At 36.8% G+C, this 21,917-nt stretch overlaps 1 protein-coding gene across 5 annotated transcripts in view; it reads left to right on the top strand.

Moving 5' to 3' along the window:
• Positions 1 to 21,917, top strand: part of LOC150077751 (cell adhesion molecule Dscam1-like) — a 351,950-nt gene that overhangs the window by 143,063 nt on the left and 186,970 nt on the right. For all 5 annotated transcript variants that reach the window (XM_090385498.1, XM_090385494.1, XM_090385495.1 and 2 more), the window contains exon 4: positions 2,744 to 2,893. In XM_090385498.1, coding sequence (XP_090241624.1) covers positions 2,744 to 2,893 — 150 coding nt within the window. The remainder of the gene's footprint in view (positions 1 to 2,743; positions 2,894 to 21,917) is intronic.

Genomic DNA, 21,917 nt, shown 5'->3' on the forward strand with positions numbered 1-21,917 from the left:
AAAGAGATTTTCAGAGTTAAATCTGCTCCGATGTGCATAGCAGCTCATTTCTTTGGTGAGTATTGGTGTCAAAAGAAGATAAAAATCAATGTTGTTTGCTTTTTAGATGTTTCTGAACGTAAGGGAAACTCTGAAGATTCGTAAAAGATTGTCAATAAGAATACAAAATAACAAAGTGTTTTATGAAAGCGGTGAGAAGCATCTGCATTCGGGATTACTTTTTGATTACCAACTGACGTGAATGAATTAGGTTGCTTGGATGAAATCCAAACATATCTTTTTTAAAGAAAGATTTTTAAGTTATTTTTAACTGAATGGTTAATAGAATTACCGAAAAATTAATTATATATTTATTAAAGTACTCATTTCTGTTTATTTGTTTTTCTTTTTTTCTTTATAGCCAAATAAAGATTAGACACACAAATGTATAATGAATATCACAAAAATATAAATTATGAATGAAGTAAAAAATTGTAATTTGATTATTTTGCCTGTGTGGTTTAGTTTATTTATATTGTTACTAAATATGTATTTGTACTAAGTTGTTGCTATGGTGATTTTATTAAATAATATGTATTTGTACTAAGTTGTTGCTATGGTGATAAAGTATTGTTAATAAATATGTATTTGTACTAAAATGTTGTACTACACTGTTGGTAAATCAAGTTGTTTTACTAAACTAAAAATAGTTGGAAGCAGTTTTTCTGTAATCTTAATATGACGTGGGAGTTGTAGCAATTGATTTTACTTTTAGTTAAATTTTATTCGGTTACTATGATTAATTCTAATCTGAGCTGCGATTAGTACTAATGGGGCGTACTAATCTCACGTGACCAAGACACCTTTGTGTTTCTTTTCGACAGAAAATAGTTGCCATTAATTCTCAACTGAAGAACTGTTGGTATGGTTACCAATAATGAATCAACTTCGACATAAATCTCGCCTCTGCCATACCTTCATTTCCTTCGTGCTTAACGATTGGTTGGTTAAATCCCGACAACGGACCGCTTATCGCCCGGTTCTTCCTGTGGTTAATGACGTGCTAAATTGTCTTTCTAGAGCTGGTTGAACCTCGCGTTCCAGCATGTCACACTGAAATCGGAGCTTCCATTAGGAGTTGCTGAGTTGCTTTCCGCTGAAGGGGGGGGGGGGTTGTCGGGTGGAGGTTAATGCCTGTTGCCAAGCTACACCGCGCGGGATCTTTGGAGCGTTCCTAAAGACTCGCTGGATACCGTCTAAGTCCCTAATGACCGGCCATAAATAGCGTTAATTACGAACGAGCAATTTTCTACTGGCCACGCTTGGTGATTACCGGACTGGGATAATATTTTATCATCACCTTATTAGTTGGTCGGCTGTTGCAATATTTACGTCCAGTTTTTATTATGTACAATATCATTAGCTGCCCGCCGCCGCTTTGCCGTTCCCAAAATGCCCTCGTTGTTCGTATTATACGGGCGTGTGAGGTCGATGTCCAGGCAGGATCAAAAATTGCTATAAAATTTCGTCTTTTAGTACTAGCTTTGGGTGATTGTTAACAAACTGCCTCTAGCGAATAACACAAGCGCCACCTGTCGTGTAAATTGATGCTAATGAAGAAGTCATGGTTTACGGAAAATAGCTTTGGTGAAGTGTCGAGTTCTGGTAGCACGCATCACTGGTTTTCTCTAAGTTGTTTTAAAGTGTTCAGGACCCACAGATGTCTGAATATTTTGATTACGTGTGTTAACAGTCGAGGCGAGGTCAAACGTGAATGCTTCTACTCCATGGTTTCTAGGTAGATGTCTAAAGAAAGTGTTTCTTTCTGCTCAGTAATAAAAATACATTTACAAATTATAACATTTGTAAATGACTTTTTCTTTTTTTCTCTCTCTCTCATTCCAAAGAAAGAGAAAAAACTTAAACGTGTCACCTTGGATGCATCAAACCATTAATTTCAACGTGAGTAATTGACTTTTTTTTTCTCTAGTCCAGTAAAACTTCCAACGATAACGTCTTCCTTACCAAACAACAAAGAGAAATAATAAAGTACCTCCCAGAAGATACCGGTAGCCACATTTACTAGATAAACACGATGTTTTTTTGCTTGTTCCAGCAACGGAATATCATGTTTTTACATCCTTTCCTAACTACTCATTTCTCGACGAAAAAAAGAAAAAGAGAGAGAGAAAGAAGAAAAGAAAGAAAAACGCGTGAGCTATGTTAAGGGAGAATCGATCCCATTGTCAGGTGCTTTTAACAACGAAACCAAAGAAGGCAGTTTATGCAGATCCCACTGGCGATTCCTGCGATGGTTTTAAAGAAAGATATTTTTATTCCATTGGCGGATTAATCCCTTAATTAAAGTGCGCAAAAATTGGCAGACCATCGACTCGAGAGAGGCATGTATAGACGTACGTTTTTATTTCTATTACCACAAAGGAAAAATATAGATAAATCAATAACTTAATTAATTATAACATTCGCAATCTTAATTTCTGCCGTTGTGTCTATTAAAGACAACATCGACCCGCTGTGTGAAATGAATTTTTATTTTCATCCCGGTGAAAATGTGAAGCTTCTTTTCTTATCCAACTCTCATTAAGGTTGGTTAATTTTCGCTTTGTTGTTATGAACCGCTAACCTTAAAAGAAATTAAACTGAAATAGTGAAATAATTTTTATCTTAAATTCTGGCATCATGTGTGTACCAATAAATATGACAATTTATTTTAATATCCTCTGTTATTTTTATAATGGCCCAGGTGGAAAGTACAGTATTCTGCCCACAGGAGAACTTTATGTCCGGAATGTTAATCAAGCAGATAGTTCCAATAGCTACCGATGTCAAACACGCCATAGGCTCACAGGAGATACGGTAACCAGCGCTACAGCAGGAAGGCTAATAGTTACAGGTATGTGGAATTAAATATTGGCTAATGAACTTTGTGCTGTAGCATACCTATTTGATTTCTCAGTTTCAGCACATGAAATTAATTTCAATATCTGAACACTTCACTTCTGAATTAGGAAATTATAAAATGCTTTAAGATTATTATTAAATATAATACCACCCTTATACCACGTGAAATTAATAATGTAGTTTATTAAGCTATTCGCCTAAACTACTACACCTTAAGGTATAGTTTCAGGTGTCTTACCGATACCCATCACCAGACTGTGCTGTTGACAGACTCCTCCTGATGTGCATACCCTATAGTATTCTGGGTTTCTATACAGCAGTTTCTGGGAGCATCAGCAAGAGGAGTCTGTCAGCGTGCTCTGAGTCATAAGTATCCGTAAGATACCTGAAACGTTGTCTTAATGTATAGTATAGTAATTTGGGCTAATAGCTGATTTTACAATGTGTAAGAGTGGTATTATATTTACCACTATTACACCAATTCATCTTCCATTGACCTGCGCACTGTTTCATTTCAATCGAATCATATTTAAAATGTGGTGTGGCTTATTACTTCTGCTCAGCTATATAATTCTTCAAATTAAAAAAACAAACTTCCTTGCGATTTTAGTAGTTCTATTGAATCCATTTCATTATTTATCTTATATTCATTATTTCCTTAGTGAGTATGCAGTTTCAGAGTTGCGAAGATGACTCCAAATAGTTAAACTACGCCCTCTGGGATTGAAGCGTGAGCTTTATTTAGTGGTTGTGCAGTTTCGTAGGAGCACATTTCAATAAATATTAACCAGAGACAACTGAACTTATTATGACTATCTTGAACTTTCATCTGTCTCACAGTGGTATCGTCAGCGTCCTCTCCACGTCGGGTGGGGAGGACGGTGACGATACCAGCTGATGGATGACGCGAGGAACTTTTATGGGCTTTTCTCACTCCGTGGCCGAGTTAGTCGGTCTGAGGCATAGATAGCAAGACATTTTCAATTTCCCCAGAAAAATTGAGTTTTTTTGTTTAGCAAAGTAATTAAATCGATCAGAGAACAGACGCAATTTACAGACACGATACACATGGATAGTTGAAGTGACGGTCTAAGTGACCCTGATATAATAGTTTTAACTTTTATCTGTACTTGGGGGAAACAGAATTTAAATTGTATATATAATATGATGGTCTTGATTCATTCAGCAGAATAAACTTGAATTTTTAACGAGTTGCTCTGGTACTGCACTACTTTCAACTGATAGCTTTAATTATATTACAACTTAAAAAACTTGATTTCGTAATATCGCATGGCAACTCACATCAAACAGCTTCTTTCAACTACTTTGTCTGCGTGTTGTGACTAGAGACCACCTGCTGGTTGATGAGGGGACTAGTTAATGCGGAAACAGGCTAACACAGCAGTCTCACCTTTATAATAAATGGCCAAAATTGACCTTTCGAGGTGGCAATTTCTTTGAGAGTAGTGCAATATCAGGGCAACTCAATACATTGTAGATTACTCATAAGGAAATACATTTCAAAATTAAATAAAATAAATTAACTGAACATTGATATCAGAAGATATCCTAGCAGATATATTAACGTGATTATTTCCTGTCTCCCTAATCTATAAACTATAGGTTTCTGTCCCTCAATTGCAATTTGGACCTGAGGGATCTTGGTATTGTTAAACGTTAGTTGGCATATTCGAGTCCATACTTGCAAACGGTCCAAATCCTTTGCTGCATAGCTTTGCTGTAATCATTAACCACTCTCTAGCTTTTAAATCGATAGCAGGCTTTGACAGCTTCCCCTATACTGTTTCATCAGAATCATTTACTGGTAGATTTATTTCCTCTGCATACTGGATGAACTCCTTTCTGTTTTCCGACGTCTGGATATATGTGGGCAAATGATTTGAGTGTGAAGATCACTTATCATATTTCTGCCTTTGAAAATTATTTAAAGTTCTTTGTTCTTCCACTGAAAAGGTTCGAGAACCCAATCTTTTCGTTATACATAATTGTATAGTCCGTTCTCGAGACAAGGAGGTTCCTCTTCCATAGCAACTTGCCCAAACCACCTTAAAAATGGCGACTCACGTGATCAAAAAATACGATAAGCATGATCTTCACATTTGATCGAGACTACCTCGCTTTTTTGCTATTGGAGAAGACGGAGTCGTCCAGCAGCCGTACGTTGATGAGACGAAGATAATGACTTCCGAGAACTGGCTGCTCTCTGTGAAAATCAGTGAACACACAAGCCATTAACTTGGCTGAAACGTCGTGTTCTACGTTAGTTCAGCTTGTAGATTCATATCAACGAGGTGAGATAGGTCCTTGGACTTCAGCTGCGTCACGGAAAAAACGTTGACCCGCACAGCCATGTAGAACAGAACATCAAAACCAGTTAGGGAACAACGGCTTCTAGAGAAGGATACTGCTCGTCTTCTATGAGGCTTTGCCACATTTCAATCAAAAATTCTTTGCAAATTGACGGTTTCAACTGCCGGGTCTGTAACAACAGGATTTCAGTCTCGAACTCTGGCTTGTTCAAGCTAATCAGATTCGCAAATTTCTCCGATAACTTTTCAGTACTGAAACTAAGCGGATCTTTCAAGAGCAGAAATTCCGAGTTGAAGCTGTCGAAGTCGGTGACGCACTGTTCAGATTTCGTAGCCAATCCAAGTATTGCTGAAGCTTATCTAATTCTCTGAGAGATTCCACAAACTGCCAATGAACAAGCGTGCTATTGCTGCGCCAGTAATTCGCAATTTCGTTTTCATAAAGTCAAGTGGCATGTCATTCCCAGCCACAGAGACTTTCTTGGTGAAGTATTGTGGGGGGTGGAAAACAAAGATGATTGTTTATATATTTAGTTATTGTTTTATTGTTCTTATTTTTATTTCGTTTTGTTCCCTATTATGTGTTTGTCCACTTTATTCTTATTTCCCCCACTTACGCATCTGACTTTACTTCCTAGGAGAATTCCAGATTCGAGGGAACTTCTCAATTGTGTATAATTCCCTTCGGAAAGGCTGAGTGTTCAGAAATGACAAACAACGCACACATTAATATATAACATAACATAGTTTATTTACACTTATATATACAACATAATATACAATTGAATAAAAAAACATGTAATATGCATACAAGGTTAAGTCAAGGATACCTTGCATATATTATTCTTATATTAACAATCAATATTCTATTTTCATCATTATACTCTGTGTTCTCGCCATTCTGTTACAATACACTGAAGACCAATCTTAACTTTCCTAAAGTCTCTATTTGTTATTAGTCTTTCAGTTGGGCCAACAATTCTTCATTAATACAAACACTATATTCAATTATCTATCCTTAAAACATACAAAGTTTTTTATATAGTTCAATTATCCTTCTAACATATTATAATCATCTGAACAACAATTTAATCTATTACTTATCTTTCGTTTCTCTTGCATTTTACAATAACCTTTTTGAATTAATTAAACTCTGTTAGTATATATATATATATAATTACTTAAGAGATAATTTATCTATCAATTTACTTCTAGTGCTATCTCTGTTTTTCATTAATTAATCACTATACTGTTTCACTAACAGTCCTTGTTAACTTACAGTGCTTACTATTATCTATTTTCTTTCCTTTCCGGGGAGGTTCCAAGCTTTCCTGGCTCTCAGGGTACCTTCTGGGGATCTTTCCCAAGCACCGACAAGAATCTCAACTTTGGGTTCTGACTATCTTATTTTCTAACAAAAAAAAAACTTCAACTGTGTCTCCCCTAACTCATTTCCATACACACCCACATAACTCAACTCGGGGATCTGACTGTGTCTGTCTCCCCCTGTTCACTCACTTTTTGTTCATCTCAATTTCTGTACCGCCTACATATGTCAAAGCCGCCCTAGTTTTTAGTTTAACCAATCTTACTCATTTTATCAACTTCCACTCTCTTCTTATTTGCCCGTTTTATTTTCTCAAGCTGATTCCTTATTGCTCGATCTAACTTCTTATTTTAAGAAGTTTGTAAACTTTCTCAGGCTGTCAGTACCTTTGAAGTCAGCCGCTTATAGTTATACAGTAGCAGACTAATTTCCCACGATCTAAAAACCTGCCATCACTGCCAGCCAGACAGACTTAAATCTAATTCCCAGCATTTGTTCCGTTTTTACCACCTTATTATCCTCTTCCTGTGTCACCGATTAAAGAAATGTCCCGACAACACGTGGTCCACCGCGCTATTGTTTACCAGAGTTGACCCTTCTACTAATAGCAGTTGCTACTAGTTTCTATTGTTTGGTTTGTTTGTGTGAGCTGAGAGTCGAGTTTACCCAAGTTGCTAATAGCTTTTTAGCCTACCGCTCCCCTTGTATAGACGTTGTCTAATTTAATCCCTTGGCTGTAAGGTTCGCTCCCCCATATTGCCATATTATAAGTTTTATTTTAAATAAATCTCACTTTTCTATAAAATAATATTTTTGTACGATTTTACATCTTACAGTATGCTGTGGAAGGATGGCAGGTACTAGAAACTATGCTGCCAAGATCTTTCAAGTTACTTTACAGAAGCGCAACAAATCCAGAATTTTCGCCAGTCATTGATGGGGCTCCATCCGTTGTAATTGAAACAAACTTGGTCAAATCCAAACATATTTCGATAAGTAGCAAATTGCTACTAATTCGAAAATTCAGTTTCCGAACTTTTCTGTGACACTCGTATTTAGAAAAGATCGCTCATTTTTACGAGCATTAGCATATGCGTATAATACACCTATTGTCTTCTCCATGTGCGTCAGTCCGTTTGAATTATTATTATTATTATATTGTATTATTATTATTATTAGCTATATGGTGTAAGGAAGCCTGTGCCTTATGCTGCACCAACCAAAAAAAAAAAATTCCTGAGTTACCCTGAGAGAGAGAGAGAGTCCTGAGTATAAGGAAATCACTAAGAAAGAGAAGAATGATGATATCCGGCTTAGGACCCTGGGTGTGCCAAGCCTATACTCACCAGATGTGAGCTCCTGGGGATTCATGTAACAACTCGACTTTCAGAGAACGGATATTCAAGAAATTGTACATTTCAAACCAGTTCGAAACTAGTTTGAACAATCTCAATGCTGATGGGATTCTTCCTCTTGCTCAGATTACGAACCTGAGGGGGCGTAAATTCAAATTGAGGGAAGATAGTTGAAGAATAGATGTGCGGAAATTTGCCTTTAGCAATCGGCTAGTTGAATGGATGGGTGAAATTGAAGTTTTTTTCTTCTGAAGAAGAAAAACTAGAAACTAGTAGAAGTATACTCAACAAGGACAAATTCATTTTAGCACTGCTATGTTTTATTACTAAACCGCACTTTAGAGCAAACCGACGGAGTTTTTCCAAATCTTAAATGCGTAGATTGAAACACATATTTTAATCTTTTTATTTTATTATTATTTTTTTCAATAAACAGCTTTTTAAGACCTGTCATCCGTAGACCCAAGACCATACAGACAAATTTATAATCGATTAATTAATTTATTTATTTATTTTTAGGTGTAAAAAAAATTAAAATATTTTTCTAATTATCAAATTATATTTAAAAAATATAAGAAAACTGAAGCAATATAAATGTTGAAAATTAGTTATTTAGGAAAAATAAACAAATAGTGAATATAAAATAAACACTACGCATTATAAAAACAAAATACGATTCAAGGACAGTCCATAGCTTCTACTTATCCATGATGTCGGATAAGTCACTTTCTTTGTCACTGTACAATGGCATAATGATCGGGAAGAAACCAGTTGACGAGTAGTTGATTTATGAAAACTGAAGCAAATTGATTATGCTTCACCAGAATAACTCCAGTCAACAGTTCTTCCATGTTTTTTTAAATCTTTCCCTACGATAAGGGACCAATCCAGATTGGGAATGAATTCTTGCGACCAGTCCAGATTTGCAGACAAGGGTCCAGTCCAACTTGAGAATATTGAACCACCTTCATCCAAGTTCCTTTGCGCCTATTGGTAAGAAATTTTTTGTTGGGCCTATTCCTACCGAAAAACGCAGCCACCAAACCAATGAAATTTATGCAAATGTTACTACCTAACTCAGTTAATACTACGATTTTGATTACTATGAAGCTGGCAAACAAGGAGATCGTACCTCTTAACTAACCACTGATCATAGCCTTCGTTTTCTTTCTCATCTTTCATTGTAAGCTTTGGTATACCAAACATTGTTGTGGTGGTATCCGTAACAACTAATGGCTATCCGAGACTGATCTCAGTCTCAGAAACACGTCAGAAAGATATTTTGGCTGCTAAACTTCAGAACAAAACACTGCCCAAAAGTCTGGCAAAAGTTCGTAGCTTGTTTCTGGAGAGACATGATGTCTGCAAGAAGAAAAGCGAAGTCAACAGCACTGACCATAGACTTTATCCCTTGTCTGTTCCCAACATTATTAAGCTTTTGGATAAGCTATCTGTTTGAAAGTAGTGCAATATCAAGCGACTCGTTGCAAAGGTAAGTTTGTTCTGCTGCTATAAAGTGCTGTGCAGGTGGCCTACAGTCTCATTCTGTGCTACCTATGACCAAACTAAATGCTACTGGAATATTGAGGTAACCCTGATTCTTCCTCAATATGAGATCGATGAATTGGATTATATATAGTTTTCTCATACTACGTATAAACTGGGGTTTTTTATTTCCTTGACCTGTACAATAATATTCTATAACTTTTGATATAGAAAGTGAGTTTATTTTTAAATTTTCCCTTTTATAAAGCTATAAGGCATTAGTGTATTGTGCTGTATTTGTATATATTCTTTGGTCGGTTTGTTGGGTGAAAAACCGAAGTTTCAGGGATCAAAAAAATCAGGCACCCTCGCCCGAGACTGAATAACTCAGCCACGTCCCGAAAAATTCCTTACGAGATAATAACAATATGTTAGAAATTAGTGAGTCAGGTTTGTGGGGTTGCGAAGGGCTCTACAGTGCTTGTGATCGGATAGAACGCTGCAGTGCTGTAGGGATCGTCAGGACAGTGTAAATAGTAAGTAGCAACGAAAGCAAAAATATATTCTGAGTGACCAGTTTAATAGGTGCACCTCAACATCCAAAGCATCGAACATTCCCTCACAAACAGTCCTGCGTGTTTGAAGTAATCCGAAGAGACACTAAGGCATTTTTGTGTGCGCGCGCACACATTTTTCTTATCTGCCGCATGAAGACTGGTATTTTTTTTTTTTTTTTTTTTGTACTGCAGACAATTTTTAGTATGAACAGAGTAACAATTGACAAGATTCGGGACATAACTTTCATGAAGATGGTAGGAGTATGCTATTAGTCTTCAACATTGGAACTAAGGATGTCTTTCTTAAGAGTTTTCTGCGTAATGGAAGGGTCGTTGGCTGTTATTTTTTTGTAAATTCGTAACGATCGAAAGATACCCACTGGGAGGTTCCAGATTAGCTAGCTCAGAGCAATATGGCTATTAGATCCTAAAGGCGTAATTTGTAGGAGTTTTGAGCAGGCCAATCGTGGGGGAGAAGGGTGCAGATAAAGGAGATGTTGCACTCTATCGACTTCAATTAGAGCTTATTTAAGATGTGCTTTAGAGGAGCTTTGTTGTATATGTACGTATGTATATTTTTAATTAAAAATAATTACTAATTTATGCATATTTCTATTTGATTTGTTCGATTAATTTGAGAATTAATCGATTAATAGCAGTCCTTCATTCTACTTATTTGTTCTGTTCCCTTATAACTATAGACCTCTATTTCTTACACCCCCACGTACACATCTGACTTTGCTTTACAGGAGAATTCCAGATTCGAGGGAACTTCTCAATTATGTATAATTCCCTTCGGAAAGGCTGAGTGTTCAGGAAAAACAAACTCACAAATTAATAAACAACAAAGTTTATTTACATATATATATACAACATAATATACAATTGAATAAAAAAAACATGTAATATGCATACAAAGTTAAATCAAGGATACCTTGCATAAATTATTCTTATTCCTGTTTCCCTTCACTAGCTAATCTAAGTTGACCATTATATGAAAACACTGATTCATCCTTCTTGCCCTAACTAACTAACTCCTAAGACTTATACACCTTCACCATACCTATTTCACTTACTTCTGGATACAATTGTGTTCCTTATATTAACAATCAATATGCTACTTTCATCATTATACTCTGTGTTCTCTCCATTCTGTTACAATACACTGAAGACCAATCTTTATTTTCCTAATGTCTCTATTTGTTATTAGTCTTTCAGATGAACCAACAATTCTTCATTAATACAAACACTATATTCAATTATCTATCCTTAAAACATAATCAAAACTTCTCATATAATCCTTACTACCCTTCTAACATATTATAATCATTTGAACAACAATTTAATCTATTACTCATCCTTCGTTTCTCTTGCAATTTACAATAACCTTTTTTTTTAACATAATAACTCTGTTAGTATATATATAATTTATTTCAGAGATAATTTATCTATCATTTTACTTCTAGTGCTACCCCCTTTTTTTTAATTAATCACTATACTGTTTCACTAACAGTCCTTGTTAACTTACAGTACTTATTAATATCTCACCTACTGCTATCTTTTTTTCTTTCCTTTCCGGGGAGGTTCCAACCTTCCATTTTAGGCTCTCAGGGTACCTTCTGGGGATCTCCTTCATCAGCTACACCTGAATTTGCTACAGATAATTTTTAGGAACTCTTGGCTGCATGGGACTGGCATTCTTTCTCCACCTTATTCGGGCTACTTCTACCTATTCCATTCGCTGCTTCCTTCCTTCTCATCGAGCTACTAATTCCGCATTTTCGCTCCTTCTCTCGAGCTACTAATTCTGCGGATTTCGCTCCCTTTCTCTCCACCTTATTAAACCTATCACAAGGAAAAACTCATAGGGTATCTCACATTTACTCCATCTCCACTCCACTTTATTAAAACTTATCACAAGGAAAAACTCAGAGTGCTACCCTCGTTTTTACGCTCCACCTATTAAGAACTCTTTCAAGAAGAAAACGTCCCAGGGCGCTACCCTCCTCTTTTCCCACCACGACCAAACACTCAACTGTTAACTGACACACATTTCCTACCACAACAGAACCCTCAACTGTCCATGTTACTAACTCATTTTACTTATATCGACGAAAATCTCGACTGCTGTGTCCGCTGACTATTTCATTTTCCCTAGCACAAACAAAAATCTCAACTTTTGTCTCCCCTAACTCATTTCCATAAACACCCACATGAATCTGTGGGGGGTTGGTTTGTTGGAGGTTATTTATTTATTATTTATTTATTATTTATTTCTTTAATAATAAATCACGTTAACCTTCCAGACCGACCTCTTTTAACTTTGTATTTCTCAATTAAATTTCCCCCTTAATTTACCTCCCCTCCACGTTAACACCTGACTTGTATATTGCACAGAAGATCACAGATTCTGGGGGAATAATAGTTCGTGTATGTCTCCTCTGGACTGGCTGAGTATTCAGAATGACTCAATACTACACATGATAAACATATACAAATTTGTTTATTTCACAGTATATACATTAAAGAATTGTATCATACAACATCAATTGGTATAATGTTAATAACTGGCATTATATGTGTGTGTTAAGATGTAAAATTAATAGCAAATGATATAATATGTCTCTTCGTGTCTTTCTGCTTTTTCTCCTTCTGGTTTAGGTTACATCTCATAACATTATTTTTACTTTCTAACAGTTAAACTTCCCAACTGGAATTACCTCAGTGAGCTTAACACCTCTATGGATATTGTCCTAGATTTATAAATCCCCGCTATAATCTTTCATTAATTTATCCCTTCCAAAATAATTCAATCTTAATATCTTGTAACGTTTCAAGTACATAGAACACCTTTACTTCTTAACTTAGAACATACCAGTCTCAAGTACATGTATCTAAATCTTCCTTGCTTTAACTTATCCTTGAGATAAAGTACATATATCTATGAACCCTTTTCCTCCTTTTATACTAATCAATACCAAATCTACTATCAACTAAATAAACATTTTTCTAAAGTCCTTCTCTTCAAATCTAGCTTAAAATTATTATCTCGTACTTACATATTAACTTAGGGAATCACTCTTTACACTACCTTTTCTCAGTTCAGGGGCGACTCATCATCGACAGCATAGGGCATCATCAGGCTCCAACTGGAATTTTTCATCGGCAAAGTACTGCTGTTCATCTACAGGGATTCTCCTACGTTTAGGAACTCGCTCTTCTTTACATACGGCTATTAAATAAGTTGCTCCGGCCTGCTTTTTGGGCGTCTGATCAGTTCGACGAAACTGGGAAGCATAATAGGATTATCAGGACTCTTCTTACTGCTTTATTAAGAAGCCTGGCTATGTAGCTCTTCCTTATCGTTCTATGGTGAGGCTTTTCGATCCTTTTTACTCAGCTCCAGCATAGGTGTTTCCATCTTTCAAGGATTATCTCCTTCCTATTTCAACAACTCTTAAACAGCATCTCCCACAACTCATTACTCTGGCCGCTACTTTCTGGCGATTCTCCCGGCACTTCTCGGGATTTCTTTCCAGCCGCACATCACTCAGGCATCTCCACAGGAACTCTCCAAACTTCCACACTGCCAAAACTCACAACTCTCCCACAAAAAACCTTCCTCACTCCTTTCTTGCATCTGCCTTTTGTTTCAGCCGCTCATTCTATTTTGATCCAATCGTCGTTCGTTCTCCATCATCTCATTATTCTCATTCGCTCTCTCCCACTTCTTCCGTTTTTCTTGGCCCTTCCCTCTCCTGGGGTAACTTCCTGTTTACAAAATTTCCAGCAACTTCGATGAACTACAGGGCGTCTAGAAATTTCTCGATATTTTCTTGTGATCATTCCCGATTCACTTACCGCCATTAGTCCACTCTTTTTTTTTTTTTTTTTCTACCGCTCCTTGAGATTAATAAGTGCTCAAGGAGTCGGTCTCTTTCATCTAGCGGCTAGCCATTACCACAGGTGTATGTCGCATCCAGGGTCTCCTTCACCCTCTTAGTTCTTAAAATCTTTCTCTCCACAAGGGGGAGTCGGTTCCCTTGTTCTTTCCTTCCAAAGAGCTGCTCACTTTCTGTTTATGCGACCATGAACTGGCCTTACGGTGCTCGCTTTGTACTAGTGTTCCAGTGCTCCCATTGTCTTGTGTACCGTCCTGTTACCCCCCGTTGTTACGTTAATCCTCCCCTACTTGACTGTATGGTACGGAGCGATCGCAATCTGAGCTGAAAATCATCCTATAAATAATATTATTTAATATATACATCTTTTTTTTCTTGTTATGTTATAATATTTATAACATAACATTCGCTAGGATAAGTGTAAGAATTTTGTTCTTACAAATCTCAACTTTGGGTTCTCCCTCTCTCTGCCTGTTCACTCGCTTTTTTCCCATCTCACTACGTACCGACCTTGTTCTGAGTCTTAACCAATCTTTCTCATTTTATCAACTTCCACTCTCTTCTTATTTGTCAATTTTATTTTCTCAAGCTGATTCCTTATTGCTCGATCTAACTTCTTATTTTAAGAAATTTGTAAAATTTCTCAGGCTGTCTGTACCTTTGAAGTCAGCCGCTTATAGTTATACTTTAGCAGACTAATTTCCCACGATCTACCAAACCTGCCATCACCGACAGCCAGACGCCAATCTTAACTCTAATTCCCAGCATTTGTTCCGTATTTACTACCCTGTCTCTTCTCCAAGTATCACCGATTAAAGAAATGTCCCGACAGCACATGGTCCACCGTGCCATTGTTTTCCAGAGTTAACACCTTCTACTAATAGCAGTTGCTACTCGTTTCTATTGTTTGGTTTGTCTGTGTGAGCTGGGAGTCGAAGTGTACCTAGGTTGCTAATAGCTTTTCACTTACCGCTCCCCTTGTATAGACGTTGTCTAATTTAATCCCTTGCGAGTGATCTTAGTAATATTCTTGACTTGTGGGGTTTCGCTCCCCCATATTGCTATATTATAAGTTTTACTTTAAATTAATCTCACTTTTCTATAAAATAATATATTTGTAAGATTTTACATCTTACACTGACCATTGCCTTGTACAAGGGAATAATCACCTCCATATCCCTGCTAGAAAAATTCCTGTATATCATTGGCAAGACACCATGAGCTACTCTTGCAACCCATTGGCACTGCTCAGAGAACTTCATATCTGCCTGCCCCAGGTCCTTTTCATTCTCTACCATTGTCAGTGTAGTACCACAGAGTTGATACGTTGCTCTGGGGTTGCTGTTTCCCATATGTAGTACTTTACATTTGTCAATGTTAAACTTCATTTGCCACCTCTTAGCCTATCTGCTCAACCTTTCCAGATCCTGTTGCAGCAGCATAGTGTCAGTAGTGTCCTTAACAACCCTGCCAACCTTTGTATCGTCTGCAAACTTGGACATTAAGCTTGATATGCCATCATCAATATAATTTATAAATACAGAAAACAATAATGGACCCAATACTGAACCCCGAGGGACTCCACTAATAACATTAGTCCACGATGAGCAGTGTCCATTGATTACCACTCTCTGTCTTCTCCCCCTCAACCACCCCTTTATTCATAGCAGCAATTTGTCTCCAATGCCACACTGCTACAATTTGTGCAGCAGTCTTTCATGAGCAACAGTATCAAAAGACTTTCTAAGATACAAATATATAATATCAAAGTTATTCCCTGCATCCAGTTTTTTTGTGACTGCATCATAGTATCCAATCAAATTGGTCAGGAAAGACTTCCCCTTAACAAAACCATGCTGTGTCCGAGCTATAACTGAAGTCTTGTCTAGATGATCCTGCAGTGCTTCTTTAACCAGTGCCTCCATTAATTTTCCTGGAACAGAATTTAAACTCACAGGTTCATAATTCATAAACTCACAGTGTTCATAATAATAAAATCCTGTTCAAAGTAATGCAATATCAAAGCAACTCATTGCAAAGTCAAACGTACGCTGCTATGAGAGTTAAGACAATTGCATTTCCCATTATCTATGGGCTTTAAATCCTAATGGCTGAAAATCAGAAAAGGACAAGATAATCCTGCAAACATCTTATAAAGAAAATGTCATTCTTTTCTGCATGGATTCTTAAAGACAAATGCGATCCTTGATATGACTGCCGAATTGCTATCTTAATACATCCGCATTGTAAAAGTTGAGATATATATATATATATATATATATATATATATGTATATAAGTGTCATCGATGAAAGTAAAATAAAATAAAATAAAAATAAAAATAAATATAGATGGAGAAGTTATTAAACACAAAATGCCGAGCCTAGTTGAAGAAAAAAGAAAAAAAAAAAGAATGTTAAGAACCTATATAAAATTAAGTAGAATTAAATCTGAATTAATGCCGAATTAACAGGCCAATCATATGTTTTAATTCTAGTTAATTTTATATAGGTTCTTAACATTCTTTTTTTTCTTTTTTCTTCAACTAGGCTCGGCATTTTGTGTTTAATAACTTCTCCATTTATTTTTATTTTATTTTACTTTCATCGATGACACTTATTTATATACATGTATCCTGTTTTGCTGCTTTGCGCATTCAGGTACACGTACTGTTTTTCCTTTTTTTTTTTTCCACTTCTTCGTTTTCATATTTCATATATATGTATATATATACACTCTTTGAGTACACAGGGGTTCTAGACCCTTACTGCTAAATACGGTCGTTCTGCCAACTCGTACTGGACCAGATTATTGTCTGTTCCCCCATCATGACTTGATGAGCAGCATTTTAAAATACGCCGGATTTTAGATTTTATAGAGATTTCTGTAATTGTTTGTTTGCTCCCCCTAACAGGTATTCTTGCATATTCTTGTTTATACTCGGTGACTCTAGGTCATTCCATTTATTTGTACACATAATTATTTACAAATTATATACAAAACTTTCTCATTATACATATATAAGACACTATATTAAATTGAAATCGTGTGTGTGTGTTACCTGTATCGAGGGTGGCTCCTAGGCCTAAACCCATTTCCATCTTGCACGTCTGTGTTGGTGCAGAAACTCTGCAAAGATTTATGTATTAGTGTATGGTGTGTCGCTTGTGTCAGTCCACCTCGCCACCAGGGAGCAGCCAACACCTAGGCAGCCGCTGCCCGCCCCAGGCACAAGGAGCCAAGCCAGGGTCTGCTATTACCTTTAGGGCCTTGTGCACAAATCCCGCACCCACCGGAGATAGTTCAATACCGGTGGGTGCCAGCAATCCCGCTCCCAGGTTGCCCAAACTTGGAAGCCAGCAAAAAAAAAAAAAAAAAACTAGTGGAAAAATATCCAAGCCTCAGCAGATACAAGCCAATATGAAAAATTCCAATAAACTTAGCGAAGTAAATATTTACATTTGTACAAGATACTAGAATTTTAACTTTAATCCTAGAAATACAATTAAATTTACATATCTTACAACAAGTCATTCTGTTTATATTCAATGGGATACAAACACATATATATATATATATATATATATATATTATCAACTTCTCAGCTGCCAGATTTCTATTCGATTTTGAATTTGAGTTCTTAGTTCAAGTCTTTTCTTAAAGGCCGATTCTGCAAAGGTCTGAAAAGTCTTAAAGTTTGTTTTGTTCTCAACTAGTATTTTTACATTCTCCTCATCTAGACCTGGAACCTAATTAAGTAGCAATACTCGATGGTCTGTATACTGCGGACAAAATAGTAAAACATGGATCCTGGCCTCCATTTCACCACAGGTGCTAAAAGGATCCGGCTCCAAACCTCTGTCGAAAAGTTTGGCCCTCAAAGATCCATGGCCTGTTAACAAATACGTCGTAAACATTATTATTATTATTATTATTATTAAATTCCCTGAGAGAGAGAGAGAGAGAGGGGTAGAAAGGAATCACCAAGAAAGAGAAGAATGATGATATCCAGCTCAGGATTCTGGGTTTGCCAAGCCCATACTCACCATATGTGAGTCCCCGGGGTTAACATGCTTGGTGCAAACCATAAAACAGAAGGTTGAGTAGAAGCAAACTCAACATTTTCAATATACTTCTTTGTGACTTCATCATGCTCAGACTCATTCCATCTACTTTGCCATATACTAACCACTTCACTCCATAATATTTACCTTTCTGTCTTCAAGTTACTAACTGGGTCTGTTGTAATTCCCATAATAGATACCTGCAGTCCTTTCTTATGTTTTTTAAATCATGCCACGGTATAAGATAAATAAATCTAATTTATTTCATTTAATCAACTACATTCCATTTAATCAACTACACCTAAGGGCCCCCCTGAGCCGCAGCTCATCTGCCACTTACATCATAATTGTTACATTTGTTACAACCTTTATTTGGTCAATTTTTAATCAACAATTATAATAGTCTAATTTGACTAAACAGATCTAAAACAAGACAGAACAACCTTTAGCCTCGCAGTGGGGACGGCGTCTCCGCCCCATCACAAGTTACCGTCCCCACCACGAGGAGGTAGGTTGCCCTATCCAGGAAACCACGTTTGACAATCAGCCAAACAAATAATAATAAAATTGATCTATATACTTTGTTTTAAACATTACAACTCAAAACAACTCCACCATTCTTATTTACAATATCACTTGAGTCCGATCCCTGTATACCACAACCTCAGCGTCAACTATAACCGACGACCCCCAGTCACCACAAGGAGAAGCCACACATCTGTCTTTAGGAAAACATTTCACACTGCTTGCTTTACATTTCAGTTCGACGTTTGAGAATGTCGACAGCACGCAAATAATCAGGACACGCCAGATCATTTGCGGCATGTGCAGAGGGCAATTTCCTTTTCAGACAGTTAACGCATTGCGGAGTGTCCGCATGCTTACTGCAAGACTTAAATGTATGGCCTCTCCCGGCACAGTGACCGTAGAACTCGTCTGCTTTACAGTGCCGGGCCACATGGCCATACTCCATACATTTAAAACATTGCGTTGGGTTACACAGTTCACGGACTCGATGCAAACTCCACTTCAAGAACACTCTAGAACAATTTACCAATTGTCTTCTTATACGTGGGGAAACCACCACCACATAATTGTACCCTATAGAGTTTCTTGCTTTGTTCCTTGTCACAACCTTTATTTGTGAGTACTTGATCTTTGCTGACACACTCATCAGCCAAGTTCTTTCCCCAAAGCTCATTCTTTAAAATATCTTGACTTACGTCTGGGTCTACATCAAAAATCACAAATCTCGGCAATCGTCGAAGGGTCTTCTCAACCTCCAATTCGAGATTTTGAACTTCTGGACAGTTTTTAATCTTGTCAACATCGGATTCTGATGCAGCCTCAATAATCACTCGCTTTACAGTTTATTATTTTCTCAATGAATACAATCATTAACTGTATTTAGTTTCAACAGCAGTCCACTCAAACAGGGCCGCCGCAAGTGGGTAGGCGAGGTAAGCATCGCTTACGGGCTGCAGTTCAGAAGGGCGCCAAAAAAACTTTTGACATATACAAGTCGGACCTCTGTTTAACGAACTTATTTAAAACGAAAATTTTCTATTTAGCGATATTTTCTGAATTCCCCTTGGTAATTACATTTAAAATAGTTTCCGTAGAAAAGAAAATTTCCATATAACGAACGGATTATTATTAGCCATATGGTGCAAGGAAGCCTGAGGCTTATGCTGCACCAGTCAAAAATAAAATTCCCACGTTACCCTGAGAGCTAGAGATAAAGAGAGAGAGAGAGAAGGGAATCACCAAGAAAGCAAGAAGGAGAATGAGGTTGATGATTACGAGAGGTTTAACTGGGCATTAACAGTTCATACCTCTGGCCTTCAGGCAACTGAGACAATTAGTGCTGCTACTAAGCACGAATTAAGAGTTAAAGAGATTACCATTCTGTAACTTAGTGGTACTCGTAAAACCTATTCAACCGTCTGTTCCACATACCCAGAAGTCGCGCTGGTCATCTGATTGGTTAACGTTTATCAGTATTCAACACGGCAGGCAAATAATTCATTTGAAATAAATTCAGTACATGAAATTGCAGACTTACGGTAATTTTCTTATTTTCCGGATTTGTGTTCAGTACCGGATTTAGGTACGGGCTAGCAGAGCTCTTGCCTGGAGAGCGCCAAAAACAGAAGAACAATGAGATAAAATATATATACTGTACATCCTGCGTAAGGGGCGCCAAAAAATCTTTCTGCCAGGTCACGAAAATGCCTTAGTTCGGCGCTGTCTGTTTTGTATTTCGCAGGGTGATACTCCAGAACATGGTTACAACCCCGTACTTCGGCGAGAAAGATCGGAATAAAGCAGTGACAGGACGTGAAGACAACTCCCACTGACTGCTATCCCCCCTCTCCTCCTCGCCTGCATGTTGATGGGGGATGTCAAGTGATATCACAATATGTCGCAGCTTCTTTTCGATTTCGTAATTGAAGTAGAGATGAAGCTATTCGGGATCCGCAACAAAATTTTAAAATTAATCTTTTTTCTTTCAAATTATGGACACGACAATTTTCTCGTTTTATTAAATCATTGCAATAATTTACATATTAAGTTTTATTATTATTAGCCATATAGTGCAAGAAAGGAAGCGTGAGGCTTATGCTGCACCAGCCAAAAAAAAAAAAAAAAATTCCGAGTTAACTTGAGAGAGAGCGGAATCAACAAGAAAGAGACGGATGATGATATCCACCTCAGAACCCTGGGTGTGCCAAGCCCATACTCACCAGATATGATCCTCCGGGGTTAAGTTAAATGACATTGATGTAATGAGTCCGATATTGATGGTTTAACTTTAGCATAATCTGAAGAACTTAAGAGTACTTCAAATTTATATTAAAGACAATATTACTCCATTTGAAGTTTACAATATATTTTTAAAAACGATTTTACAGATACTTTTCCAAATGTAGCAGTTGCATTAAGAATTTTTCTAACTTTAGCAGTTTCAGTTGTCTCAGGTGAACGGATATTTCAAAATTAATAAAAAATCATTTACCATCGACAATATCTCAACAAGGACTCTCTAATTTGGCAATAATTTCAATATAAAATGATCTTTTGGAATAAGCATAAATGAAATAATTAATGAATTCGTATTTCTTAAAGCAAGAAAACATAAATTTGTATAAATTTTCCTTTTATTGTACGATTACTGTGATTTAGAATTTAAAGTTTATTTCCAAAACTTCAGAATGATTTTGTTATTTTTGTCTGTTGTTTCATTATATTATATGTGAGATATGTTGTTATTCTTTTCTTTTTAAATAAATGATTGATTATTTACGCCTTATTTTATTTTTTAAGGAAAACTGATTTAAAACGTAACATAAACCCTCATGAAGTATAGTGCTGCCCTCTGTTATCGATTATTTACGTTACACCTTTCATGTTGGAAACTCAACGTCAGATTGAGTTGAGAATGGGGTAATAACATGATGTCATGTGCATAAACGTATATCAACACATTATTATTAGCCGTGTGGTGCAAGGAAGCCTGAGGCTTAGGCTGCACCTACCAAAAAAAAAAAAAAAAATTCTGAATTACCCAGAGAGAGAGAATCACCAAGAAAAAGAAGAATGATGATATCCCGCTCAGGTCCCTGGGTATGCCAAGCCCATACTCACTAGATGCCAGCCCCTGGGGCCGTGGGCGTCCGCAGACAGGAGCAAAAGGGACACTTGCCTCCCCCCCCTCGGGATTGAGGATATTCGCCAGGTTTATGTATGATTAGTGTGCACAGGAAGAAATTAGAAGAGGAAGCGGTAAAGAAGAAATTTATTGAAAATGTCATCAATAGGTTTGCAAGCGATAGACGGAGAATTCAATTCTTATACAATACGTGATTATTGAAATTATTATTATTATATATATATATATATATATATTAATTCTTGTTTCCTTTATATTGCAAATTTATATACATTATGTATGTAATTTTGTATTGATGCAATACTGTATTCTATAATCTACATG

This window comes from Mastigoproctus giganteus, chromosome 11 (genome assembly GCF_048544385.1).
Source record: "Mastigoproctus giganteus isolate SK-2022 chromosome 11, ASM4854438v1, whole genome shotgun sequence".
NCBI lineage: Eukaryota > Metazoa > Arthropoda > Arachnida > Uropygi > Thelyphonidae > Mastigoproctus > Mastigoproctus giganteus.